The 13,088-nt window shown below is 37.6% G+C and overlaps 1 protein-coding gene across 7 annotated transcripts in view; it reads left to right on the top strand.

Moving 5' to 3' along the window:
• Positions 1-13,088, top strand: part of CADPS (calcium dependent secretion activator) — a 428,787-nt gene that overhangs the window by 280,784 nt on the left and 134,915 nt on the right. For all 7 annotated transcript variants that reach the window (XM_073230819.1, XM_073230820.1, XM_073230821.1 and 4 more), the window contains exon 12: positions 11,072-11,208. In XM_073230819.1, coding sequence (XP_073086920.1) covers positions 11,072-11,208 — 137 coding nt within the window. The remainder of the gene's footprint in view (positions 1-11,071; positions 11,209-13,088) is intronic.

Below are 13,088 nucleotides of genomic sequence, written 5' to 3'. Positions count from 1 at the left end.
TTCCTTTCCCTTTGCCTGGCAAGCTCCTTTTTAATAAATTTGGAAAAGGGACACCCTATCATATCCCTCTGAAATGGGACCACCTGTGTATCGGGGAAAAAAAGTTCTGATTATGCTCACCATCCAAATCAACCTCATAAAACACGTATCGTAGGTGATACTTGCAAGATACTGGTTTTGTCACCACAGAATCTCCATATCCTCTGATGTCATTTTACCTTGCCTTCAGTATCTGAAAGTATCTGCCTGGAATAAGAAATTACTACTTGTCTGTAATTAGCCCCAGTTGCTCCTCACCAGTATAAGAAAGAGGAATCTTATCCAAGGGAAGAATTAAATGGAGACCAGATACTGATTTTAAAAAGATTACTGAAGGAGGCTGCTGAAGAGAGGGTGGGTGTCTCTTCATGGAAGTACCCAGGGCCTCTTGATTTAGATCCCCCACTGACCACGGGATACATTAAACCATGACATGAGAACGCGAGGACATCAGTGGGAAGATGTGCTTGAGTACTCACAAGCTTGATGTATGTCACTACCCTAGTTGACAGGAAACCAAAGCAAATTCTAAGGGTTTAGATTTGAGGGGTGGTGAGCAATATTCTCCTTAGGGAACATGTGAGGTAAGCTGAGAGATGAATGAGAAGGTCAGATGATTCATGCCTCTGGGATTCAACCGTACCTGTGGTAGGGCCACCTTCTTCCCTACTGTCTCCTTAATCGCTGCTCAGGAACAGAGGTTCTCTGGAGAGTGAGGCCCGGACACACCTACCAGGTTCCTTAAGAGCAAGGCCACCACTTTCAGCTATGCAGACTGTGCACTACAAGAGGCAATTTTCACACAGACAAAAACGTAAATGGCACCTGTTGAGTTGTGCAGTGTCCAGTCTGCACAACTGTGCACTGTGACCCTGTAATAAGTGACAGTAATCCTTACTCAGAGCTTCAATCCAATACTACTGAACTCAATAGTCATGTTTCCTTCACTATCCCTGAAATAGAGCCTCACCACTGCTCCAGATTCTATCTATCGCTAGTTTAGGAACTTAATAAAAACTGCTGGCAGAGTACCAGCAAAGGAGGCTTCTGTGCCCATAATGTAGAAACCAGCAGAGGAATCTAGTCAGCATTTAACCAAACCAACCCTCTACACCTGATCATTTGCAGTTAGGGGCATATGAACTCCATGGGAAAGGTGAAAAATAAAAAGAACCAAGAACTGTACATTCTGTGGTGTTACTGAGTAGTTACACAGAAGAGCCAAAACCCGGCTGGAGGTAGGAAGTACATCATGATTTTTAGTGCTGACTGCTACAGAACAGTTATGTCACCATCACTTCACCGTTGCATGTAATTTGTTAAATTCAGACCATCACTATTAAACAGATCATGCCTTATATGTGGGTAATTCAGTCAAACTCAGAGTGTTGCTTCATACTTAGGACATCCAGCTCATCAAGATTTGCCCATGACTCCCCTGTTTTAGCACTGAAAGTCCTATGTTCCCAGAAACCCCAGTACTGGGCAAACTGGGATGGGCTGGTTCCCTGGTACTGCAAAGCAGAGTTAGAGAAAAATTAAAAACAATCCCAGCAAGTAATAAATAGCTTGGATCCTTCACTTCTATTTTGTTCTCAGCCTGTTTGTTTTAATTGTCATATCACAAACATTAATTTAATCACAGATTCTCTATCCAAAAATAAAAACAATCAAGTATTGCATTTTAAAAGGTTTCCTTGACTTTTAAAAGGTAAGGGTCATTGTTAAATACTTAGTTCTGTACACAGCTCATCAGATCCTGTTTTTTAATATTTGTTCAAAGTATTTGGCATTCTTGCAAGTGAATAATTTTTAAGAACAACTTTTCAATGAGTTAACTTTGTAATCACTTTGTCAGTATTTACATAGCAAAGGGAAGCTACAGGAAATGAGAGTTTTTCGGATAGAAAAAAATAAACACTCCAGTCTTGTCATGTCGCTGTCTGCTCAAGGGAAACTTGAGAATGGAACATTTTACAGTTTGGGAAATCAGGAGTAATTGTGAGTTTATTTGGGTCTTTCTAAATTCAGTTTAACAGTTTTTATTTTTTGCAATTTGTAAAGCTCAAAATGAAAAGACACATCTAAGAAAGAGTGGAGTGGAGTATTTATATAGAATTGTAAAAACAAAACAAAACAAAAAATAGATCCTGCTATTCATTAGTTTGTATGTGACTCTACAATGATTTTGGGAGGGTTCTACCAAACTTTAAAACTTTTCTGTTCTTTTGTGGTTTTTTTAGTGTGTGGTGGTGGTGTTGATTTAATTTCCCCCCTCTTTTGTGTTGATGTTTAAACCTTGAAAAAAACTGATTCAGTGCCTAGCTATATAACTTTTTTAAACAAATACTTGTGATTTTCCAACCTTTGAGGCCGATGTTGCTTACCTTGGGCATTAAGTCCACATCTGTAGTTGGATGTTGCCAAGTGGCCTCTCATTGAGACACCTGATCCCTGTGCAGCGTGTTAGAGGAACAGTAAAAATCAGTACACCTGCTCTCATGCAGACTCGGGGGAGAGGGTATGTTAAGATTATTTGGTATATCACTTGCAATGAGTCTCATTTTAATGTCTGCCTCTCAACTAATAACTGTTAATCACATCATAGATCCCCAAAGTTGGGTGTTTTGGAGAATGGTTCTATTTTCTCTAACACCTGAACAGTCCTCAGCAGTTAGGGGGCTCTTGGTTACTGTGGTCTGGGCGGGGGTTGATTTGGTTTTGTCTTATTTGGTTTCATTTAAGTTTTCTTGTTCAATCTTTGCTCAAACCCAAGAACTTTAGCTGCTAGGTTAGAACTCCTGTCTGCTTTCCTGAGCCTTGTTGCTAGTCTTTATGTTATTCTGGTTTGTTCCTTCTTACCCTGCTAACTTCTAGCCGGACTGAAGGGTAAGTGCTCCCCCATAGCTAGCACAGCTCAGATAATCAGACTAGATTATCTGACACCTGCAATGTGCTTCCCCCCTCTCCTCTTAAATCTTCCTCATGTCTAGACTTTGTAGTAAAACTTTTCATGTTATTTTCCTGACCTTAGGTTTGAAATGTAAGCTTCCATACTGAAACTAGGATGCATGTGATGTGTGCATAATTGCCTCCTCTCCTTGGCTTTCATATTGGCATCAAATGATCCTCTGAGTAAAGCCAACCACTAACATCTCCTATTTTTTTCATTCCAAGAATATTAATTAACATCACAACAAAATGGCAAATAATGGCCTCTGTTTCATGGAATTCACAGCTACCTGATTGCTTAATGCCTGAAAACAGATCATTTTGCACTCTGATAATGTGGGGGTGTTGTTTTTCCTCTCCTATTCTGAAGATTAGAATGGTCAGCATACAGATGGTATGGTAACCCTGGATACTTTAGCAAGTAGAGAGGTGGGGTAGGAAACCCAAAGATATTGACTGAGCAAGACTTCAAGAAATTGCAGTATACAATTAATAAAGTAATGCATTATTAGAACACTAAAGAATTAATTCTACCTGACTTGATGGTGTGCTCTAAGTAAGACTCAATAGAGGATAAATTTTGAAAGGAGAGCTGAAATACATGGGACTGCCATACACAAACCCAGAAAATAAAGGACATGATTGAGTCCATGTAGCGTGTTCACAAAAGCTTTGGATTCACATCTCACAATGCCATGGAGGGTTGCGACCTCTCAAATTCCTGTCTGCTACTCCCCCAAGAACAATGGCAACAATAACTTTTTCGACATCACTTGTATTCGTATTAATTTTTCAAAAACTACAACTGTAAGAGAGAAAAGAAACTCTAAAACTTTGAGAAATCTTTCTCTTCATTATTTGAGTTACTAATAAAACAGAGTGAGTATACAGTTCCTTTATTCATATAGGAAAAAGCCGTCCACCAAAAATGTGCTGAGGGAAGACTTGACATTAGAGGGAGCTAGAAATATAGGTCAAGAGAGCAGGCAACTATGTACTTGCATATTCTGAATGCTATTTTAGAAGTCGTAGGTCATATCATTCCTCCTGACCATTAAATAATAGTCCCTTCTTCTAATTCTTTTTGTTTGTTTAATTTGCTCTCTTTTTCCCCTTTTTTTCTTTTATTTTGCATAAATGTACCCCTGGCTAGCAGACAGATTTTTTTTTTCACCACTCCAAGCAGATACTTATTTTAACTTTACTTTCCTTTGAATGTCTCATGAGGCATTTTTAAAAGCTTACCATAGAATGTGAACTTAGTGGGAATTTATGATTTTGCTATATTTTTTTTAAAGAATGAAAGAAAGGATGGATGAATAGATGACTGAATGAATTTTGTTCTGAGCAAATGTATATGTATTTGCACAACAACGCATTGCTATCCTAGTAGACTTCCAAACAGTCTTTGCCTTAATTCCTTTCTATAGTTTTAGCTCATGAGATTTTTGTCATATCTTCTTGTATTGTCAACTTGCAATTGCTACATTGCAGGAATGCAATATCTAACAATTACTTCAATATTAACCTACTTTGTATGACCCAAACCACACTGTAATCACTTTCCTTCTCATTGTGAAGGTAAATGATTTTTTAAAGGAATAGATTCCCACAGTCAGGTCCAAAATTTTCCAAACACCATGATATGATCTAAGTAGTCCATATTAAATGAAGGTTCATTTCTTTCTTAACTACTTCAGATATGTTTAGCATGTTATTCACTAACTGGCTGAGTATTTTCATATCATGTGATGATTTATGGTAAGACACATTATTAATTAGTCAACTCTAGAAAATTTATTTTTGCTCATGTTACAGGGAACATAAAACCATCAACAAAACTGTAAATTAATTGAAAATGCAATTAACTACAGCAGGGAAAATTACAAATCATTTATTTATTTGTTTTGAGATCAGTGACAAAATCTGTTATGATTTTTACTCAAAGCAACAGTGTTATAAAAATTATAAAATTAACATTGAAGTAGATATCTTATGTTTATCCCCTTGGGTATATTGCCATAGTACTTTAATAATCAAGATTTCTGTAAAATGCAATGTGGTCCTTGATAGCTTCTAAGAAACCGTTTTCTCTTGGCCATGCCAGTTAGCTTGATTTAGTCACAGGGACCATGAAGAAATTAAGTTGTTGCTCAAGGGCAGCAGGCATGGAAGGACCAGTCTTTCTCTTGCAATGCAGAGCTCAGGCAGAGCACAACATCCCCTGGTTATTTGATCATGCCCAAAAAAGCTCTTCTAGAAAAATCTGCAAACATCCAGCTGCCATCAATCATTGTCATTTCTTTATTTCATGTCTTCTGATGAGGTTGACTACTGTCATTGTTCATTATTGTCCAAACCATACATTCACTCTTATACTGTCAAGCAGATATGACAAGCACACATTTTCCATGTAAGAAAGATACAAAGTCACCTTTTAATTTGCAGTTTGGTTGACAGTGACTTTAGAGTTACTATTCTCTTACATCTAGCATCCATCAAGAATACAACAGCCATAACCATGCTCTAAATTCCAGTGATAAAACAGCTACCTCTGGCTTAATATAAAAGGGATTCATTTAGAGGAAGGACCTCTCTCAGACAATTTTATTGCAATGCAATCATAGTTATTTTAAACAACAGATTTCCTTTTCCCCTAGCCTATAAAAAGTTCCAAATATAATATCACAAAATAAAAAGAGATTTGACCTTGTGTCTCCATTCCCTTAGCTGTTAGAATAATAGGAAAATCTCAATAAAATGAAAATTTGAAAGCTATGTTAGTGCCCCCAAGAAAATTACATTTATTTGGTAGACCTTTTTGCAAACTTATCTAAAAATTGTTATATCTGAAACAAGATCACATAAATATGCTTGCTATTAAGGCAAGAGATCATTTTAAAATATTACATATTTCTCCCATTGGGAAGGAGAAAGAGGAAAAGGATACCATGAAATGAACCTAATTATCATGGTCAATTAAAGAACCACATAAATGGTAGAGTGGGCCAATTAGGGACAACACTTGAGTTTTAATGAACTAGATTAAATGAGAGTATAAAATTTATATAATCCTATCATTTGGGAACTGGTTTTCCCAACATTCCTCAAATGCCACAGCAATATTGTTTCTGAGCAAACTTGGAATAAAGGTTTTGATTAGTTTCCACTTGAAAATGTACTTGCCTTCCATAAATCTGTATGTCCATCAGCCTACTTCTGTGTCATGGATACCACTGAAGTGGTTTAAGTTTCTAAATGTAGTTTAGGTACGGATATCAGCTTTATTTAACTCAGTTTAGTCTGAAGTCAGTCTGTATGTCCATGCTATGAAGGACTTCAAAATCTTTATGCATTTAAACTCCAGAAGTGAAACGAGTAGCATTGTTTGGAAGATGTGTTGAATTATGCCCTAACTGCGAGCCTTTAAAATTATGCACCCCATTGTCAGTAGGTGTGGAGCCCTTGCAGGCCATGCAGGACTTAGGAACGATTCAGCCAGGTCTGGTCAGTTTTAAAATGCAGTCAATCCTTGATTCCTTAAAAACACAAATAAAAAAAAAAGAACACATATTAATGAAAAAGAGCATTGGTATGCACCTCCCAAAGCAAGAGACAATCCAAACATCATTAAAGTTTCAAGCAGCCACTTTACCCTCCTAATTCTATTTCGTTCAACCTGATACTCACATTCATTTTCACTCTCTTGATACATGCCAAACGTTGGCAAAGGAAGTGATTCCACGGTGTCCTGAATTTAGGAATTAGCTTTCTCATACTTTTGCTCTGGGCTGTTTTCACCTCGCTAATGTCAACAGCAGAGTTTTCTTTCCCTGTAATCAACCAATTCCAATTGTTTGTACAGGGAAAAATGGAGTTGCAAGGAGCATGTATTTTTGAATGTTCAGCACTGTAGAAGAACAGACTGGGACAGTGCAAGAATGACTATATGGTGTTGTTTGGGAAGCACCCACAAGTTCTTTGAAACAGAATTTGGAACAGCTGGACCACTGCAGTGTTTTATTTTAAAATAGACAACATATGTAATGCATATGGTCCTAGACATGTATGGAGACATAGGCAGACAGTCTGAATGGTACCCAAAGACACCTGCACCTAGAATTCTGTTTCCTTTTATAAGATTTTTTTCTCTTAAGAGCACATGTTCCCACTTTTGGATTTACAAGATGCCATCTGAATCCCCATGTGTGTGCCTCCTTAATAAACTCAATAGGAACTTTCCTGGGATGGAGGTGTCAGAGTAAGTCAGTTTATAAACACCTCCTAAGGACTTGATTCCTTTGGGAGCTGGTGGGGGAAATAATAGATTAGAAACATGCCCTTGAGAGATGTATATCTACCAAGGGGTTCAACTGTATCTGTGTGTTCTGACCACAAAGAAATTGGAGCATAACCCAGCAAAACCACAGAGACCGAACACAAGACTTGGTTACAGGGGCAGAGGAGAAGCATAAACCAGAGAAATTGGGAAGGACTCCCAGCTTCCTAGAAACAATATGGTTAAGATGCAACCTATAACTAACATTAGCTGTAAATGCAGACATCCTTGGCTCACTAAGAACATTAAACAAACTGGCTTCAGGAGCACCAAGAAGCCTGCCTGTTCACTCATAGCTAGCATTTATTGAACACATACTATGTGCCAGATGCCAGGTGCTTTAGAGGTACTACCTCATTAGGTCCTGTCAACAGCCTTCTGAGGTTAGACTCAAACACTGTTCTCAACTTACAGAACAGGAAAATCGGATCATAAATACTAACCACCTTGCCTCACATCACATACCTAGTGATAGCAGACCTAGCCTCAAATTCAGAATTTGTGAGCCACTGAGCCTACACACTTAACCACCTACTATCCTAGGTCAAATGAACTGTTCCCACTGAAGTTAGTGTATCAACATTCCATAAAATTAAGAAATATGAAATATTTGTTTGAAGAGTGAATTTATTGATTTTAATGAAATAAATTCATCATTTTAACACATATTTATCAAGTGCCTGCTATGTACCAAGTACCACTGGTCTAGGTGCTGGGAATATCAAAGAAAAAAATAAAAAACCCTGCTTGGATGGAGCTGAAAAATTAGACCCCTTCCACTGACACTCAAATAGCTTTCCCAGCCTACTGCTTCTCTCTTTTTCTGAATATATATGATAAGCTCAATGAAACACTCAGTGATTTCATGGGAGCCAGCCACCCTTTTAAGTACTCTTGAGTTGTTGGAACCATTAAGATAATGAGCCTAATTCTGAATAAATGATGATTTTTATAGGCAAAATCCAGGGGCTGCTCATTTTACTTGCTGGAAATTCCCACCACATTAAGCTCCATTCCACACATACAGAAGGTGTGCAAACAATATTCAGGATAATTAAATGACAGTGACAGCAGAAAGGGAACTGAAAGATCAGCTCATTTTACATACAAGGAAACTGAGGCACAGAGAGATTAACAACTCAGCCAGCATCCCATGGTTACTTAAAAACATAGATCAAACTAGAATCCAGACCTCCCGAATCAGTCCCAGGCTCATTCTACATGTGGACCGAGAGAAAGGAAGGGAAGAAAGAAAGGAAAAGGAATATTTATGTGGATAAGGTTGCTTTCTGAACAGGAAAACAGGCTGATTTTGAGCATATTTTTCTCTAAGCCTGCTTTTAAGTAAAACGTAAATTGTTCTTTACATGTACTCTAAGCCAAGAAATCTCCGAGAAGCTGTATTGTGATGGTTTGGGGAGGCAAGGCGTGGGGTCGGTATCCAGGTCTCTGCAGAGTAGCCAGGTTGCCTTTTCGTATCCATTTCCTGAGTGGGCAGCAAGGCAAAGTAGCTCACAGTAAAGTTTTCCAGAGGTTCAACAAATAAAGGGTAAGAGACTTCAAACATGAGCCATATTTTTAACAGCTACAAAAGAAGCCCCTCCTCTCTGAGCTAAATGACCAGTTGCACCATCATAACTGAAGAGCAATAAAATAACAGAGCCAAACCGGCAAAGTTCGGCCCGGGCCGATTTGTCAGCTTGCAGCCTTCCGAGAAATCTGGGAGCACGAAGCTGGCACCAGCCAAGATGCCTCATCTATCTGTTCAAATTGAGAGGCGCAGGATGGGTGAGGCTTTTATGAAGATGAAGTAGGATGAGCAATTCATGTCCTCCACTTTCTGTTGATCTTAACTTAAAATGACCTGGGACTGACGGGGTAGAAGTGAGAGAACAGAGTCTGTCCTAAGGGATGGAGAGGGGCTGCCTGGATTGCAGGAGTGCCGTTCTGCCAAGGGAGACCTAAATAAATTTGAAGCAGACTTAAGATACTTGCTTGGGCCAGAGGAGTCTCATACATACACTTTAGCAGCAGTTAGCTTTTTCCCCAGCACCAACTTCCTGGCAAGTTCTCTTATGAGCCATCCTAAGGCAAAAGGGGAGAGATATCTCAGAACCCAAACAAACGAAAGAATCCTCCTAGATAAAGCCACCTAACCTCAAATGAAAAGCATTGTCCTGAAGACAAATCTGAGGCAATTAACACAACAGAGGATTCTTTCAGATTCTCTAGTATAATTCTTGCACTTGTGATATCTGTTCCAAAGGCTTGTGTTTTGTCACCCCAAGGAAGCAATTCGGCTATTAAAATATTCCTCCACTTGCCTTCTGGAAACCATTGCTTGTGTGCGTCTTGGGCATAAACAACTCATCCTGTTCAAACACTGACCACTTGCTGCTTCTATGAAAAATAACTGAAGATTTGAAAAATCAAACAATACGAGGTTATAAATCTGACATACCATGCACTTAGGTTTGAACAATACACAAAATCAATAATATGAAGAGAGATCGTCATCTTAAAACCACACAGCTACTATACCCCAGGCTTTCAGCCATCCCCCAAGCTTGGGAGAGAAAAAAGAAACAAAACTTCATGGGATAAAGAACACAAATGAAAATATTATCCAAACACCCTCTCAGGTCAGAAATTGATTTCCCCATGTCCAGACAACATTACTGCCCCCCACGGGTCCCACATTCCAGTAGAGGATTGCATGCAAGGGGATGGATAAACTCGTGCTTGATTTGATAATGACTCTTTTTCTTTGCAGTCTGCATATAAGGAAAGTGACTAAATACGAGGTGGAGTGAGCCAATTCCTTTAATGTCTAGGACCTTCATTCCTACCTCTTTGGAAATTGCAGGGTCTCACTTGAGTTGGGTACTCGAGTTATTTTGCCAATTGAGTATAGAGTATTTTAGTTAAACATAGTGAGATTAATTTGTTAGCCTTTAGGAGGTTTTGCTATAGCCTTCACCCTGTAAGGAAAAGTGTGAATACATTGAGACTATTAATTCACAATAAACGGCAGATCATAGCCCTTGCTGAGTAAATTGGTTTGTCTCTTTTATAAGCTTTGCTAACTGAGTAAGCACACTATAAGCCAGTGTTCTCGGCTGTCACAAACTAAACTCCCATTTAACTTATTCTCCAGGCTTCAATGAAAATCTTTTGTTATTATTATTTTTTTTAATTTTGAAGGGTGGGGACCCCAACCTTTTGTGAAACCAAATTGGCAACCGGGATGTGGAAGGGGAGGAGACAAATATTGTCACTTTGCTGAAAATCAGCATAACCCTTTTTCCAGATAATCCCAATAATTGTAGAGAAATTGCTCTAGACATAACCACTGGAATGGCAGAATCTATTAAAAACCTGAAAAGCTAAATAGGCTTTTATAAACAAAGATCCGATCTGCTTTCAGTGTTTGGTGAAATGCAGGTGAAGTTACGATTGTGTGCTTAGTTTTTAAAGAACACCATAAATGCTCTGGAGTTGTGATCATTTGATAAACATGTTGATGCCAATATATTTTTGCCTAAATGCAATGAACTCACCAGTAAGTGATGCAAGTTGACAATGGGAGGTAAAAAGAGAATATTGGAGATGATGGTGGGAGGCAACAGGGAAATTGCTAGCATTCATACTGCGTAGTGAATTCCTGTGTATTTGAAATGTCAGAGAAAATGTGATGTGTTTCTCTAAATTGTGTCTCTCTCTACATGTATAAATGAACAGACGCAGATAGAGCTCAAAAACATGGCATGGACGAATTTATCTCTTCCAACCCCTGTAACTTTGACCACGCTTCCCTCTTTGAGATGGTGCAACGCCTTACTTTGGATCACAGACTTAATGATTCCTATTCTTGCCTGGCAAGTATATCCTTTGGTCTACAGCAATTTTAACATGATAACGTTTTTTAAAATAAAATATTTTGTGTTTTACCTTTATGTCAGAAGCTCTTCTCTCCATTACAATTATAAATGTGCTCTTGATTTCCTGGGTTGAGATAGTTTTACTTACCAAAGAAAGAAAACAGCGGGTGGAAGTTATCAGTAGAGTCGAATCTAATTCCCCTGCCTCCCTGTCTGAGCCTCCCCCTGTTCAGCTGCAACATGTGAAATATTCTCAAGAGGGTAATCGAGTTTGGCACCTGCTTGTAGAGAACTTGTAAAAATTGCCTCAGTTTCTTAGACATTAAGATCCAACTCCCTCCCTATCCCAGATGCCAAGACCCTGGGCTCCTGTCTCAGAAATGAAGGCGTTCTTTTTAGTTTTAAAAAATTAAAATGATTTGTAAATAAGCTCTACTTCACCTTTCATAATCTAAACTGGTTTAGGTTTGTTTATTTGGGTGGCTTCTTTTTCTTCAAAGTAGTCAAAGCATTTTTCACCCATCAGGGGAATTTTTTATGGTGCTTTAGACTTTTAAAAGTCCAGCTCTTCTGCAAGATAGATATGTCTTGAAATACTGTTCTCAGCTTAAATTCAAATCACTTAAATTCAAGAAACCACTGTCAGGTCTTTATTGTATTTCTGAAGATACATTTTGGGCTTTTTATTTATCAAGTTCAGAAGCTTAAAAAACACCCAATTTATTTCCTTCAGCAAACCATAGATTGCTAGATCATTTCTTAAAGGTAAATGTTATTAGTCCCACTTTATAGTTGAGAAAGGTGAAGGGAAATGATGAAATGACTTTACACAGAGGAAAATCCTCATTCATGACTCCGAACACTAAGGTTAATGCACCTGTATGTTACTAATAGAATTAACCAAGGTTAACATATTATTGATATTCACATGACTATAATGAAAATCTGTTTCTTTTCTAAGAAATGACGTGGCTGTATCCTAAATCTATTCTAATTTTAAATACCTTTTTTTCTGTAGCAGAAGCTAAAATATTAAAAATAGTAGATAAAATATTCTTAAAAACAGAAACGGGATCATGTGGAATAATTTATTAATCTTCATCTCATAAAAGATTCATTGATGATCTCGGGTTTAAAATCACTTCATCAGAAGAGTCTGAACTTTGCCAAATTGGAAAGGAACGCATAACTTTGACTTAAAAAAAAAGCTTACCTTGCATTGCAAGGCAATTTTTTCTCAAATGTGTTTCCTACAATTATGTGATTATTCACATAATTATAAACTGCATTCATGAAACTTGTAAGAATATGCCTTTGAACTTAAATCATTCCCTTTTATGTATAATTCCTATTCTCTTGAATTTTTTAGGTGTATTATTTTCAAGACTTTTTCAAATCATTATTTTTTAAAACAATTTTCTTTTTCACTAACAAACTAATCACTAAGGAGAGTTAATAAATACCCTCTGAAATATTAAGCCAGAAATGAAAATTCAAAGCTTGCTTGCTATTAGTCATATATAGCCTTAAAAATATGGTCCAAAATCCAAAATTAATTATGAATACGTAAAATAGTTTCCTCCCACATTTGTATACCTGTACCTATTAATCATCCAAAATTTCAAAAAATAACATCAATTAAAAGGACCTTATCTCACGTCTCTATATATTCCATTTTCTCATTATTATGATCTTTTTTTTTTTTCAGTTAGTTTTGGAGACCGACCAGCAGGGATACATAAATTTTTCTGTGTCTTCGACTGAGTTCCTAATTGATATTTCTTCAACTCTTTTCAAAGCAGCTATTTTGGCATCTACAAAAGACTTGGTGTCATCTGAGTCGTAGAAAATATATTTTAATCTTTCACAGCAGTGTT

This window comes from Manis javanica, chromosome 3, assembly GCF_040802235.1.
Source record: "Manis javanica isolate MJ-LG chromosome 3, MJ_LKY, whole genome shotgun sequence".
Lineage (NCBI taxonomy): Eukaryota > Metazoa > Chordata > Mammalia > Pholidota > Manidae > Manis > Manis javanica.
This window is presented reverse-complemented; position numbering and strand designations above follow the sequence as displayed.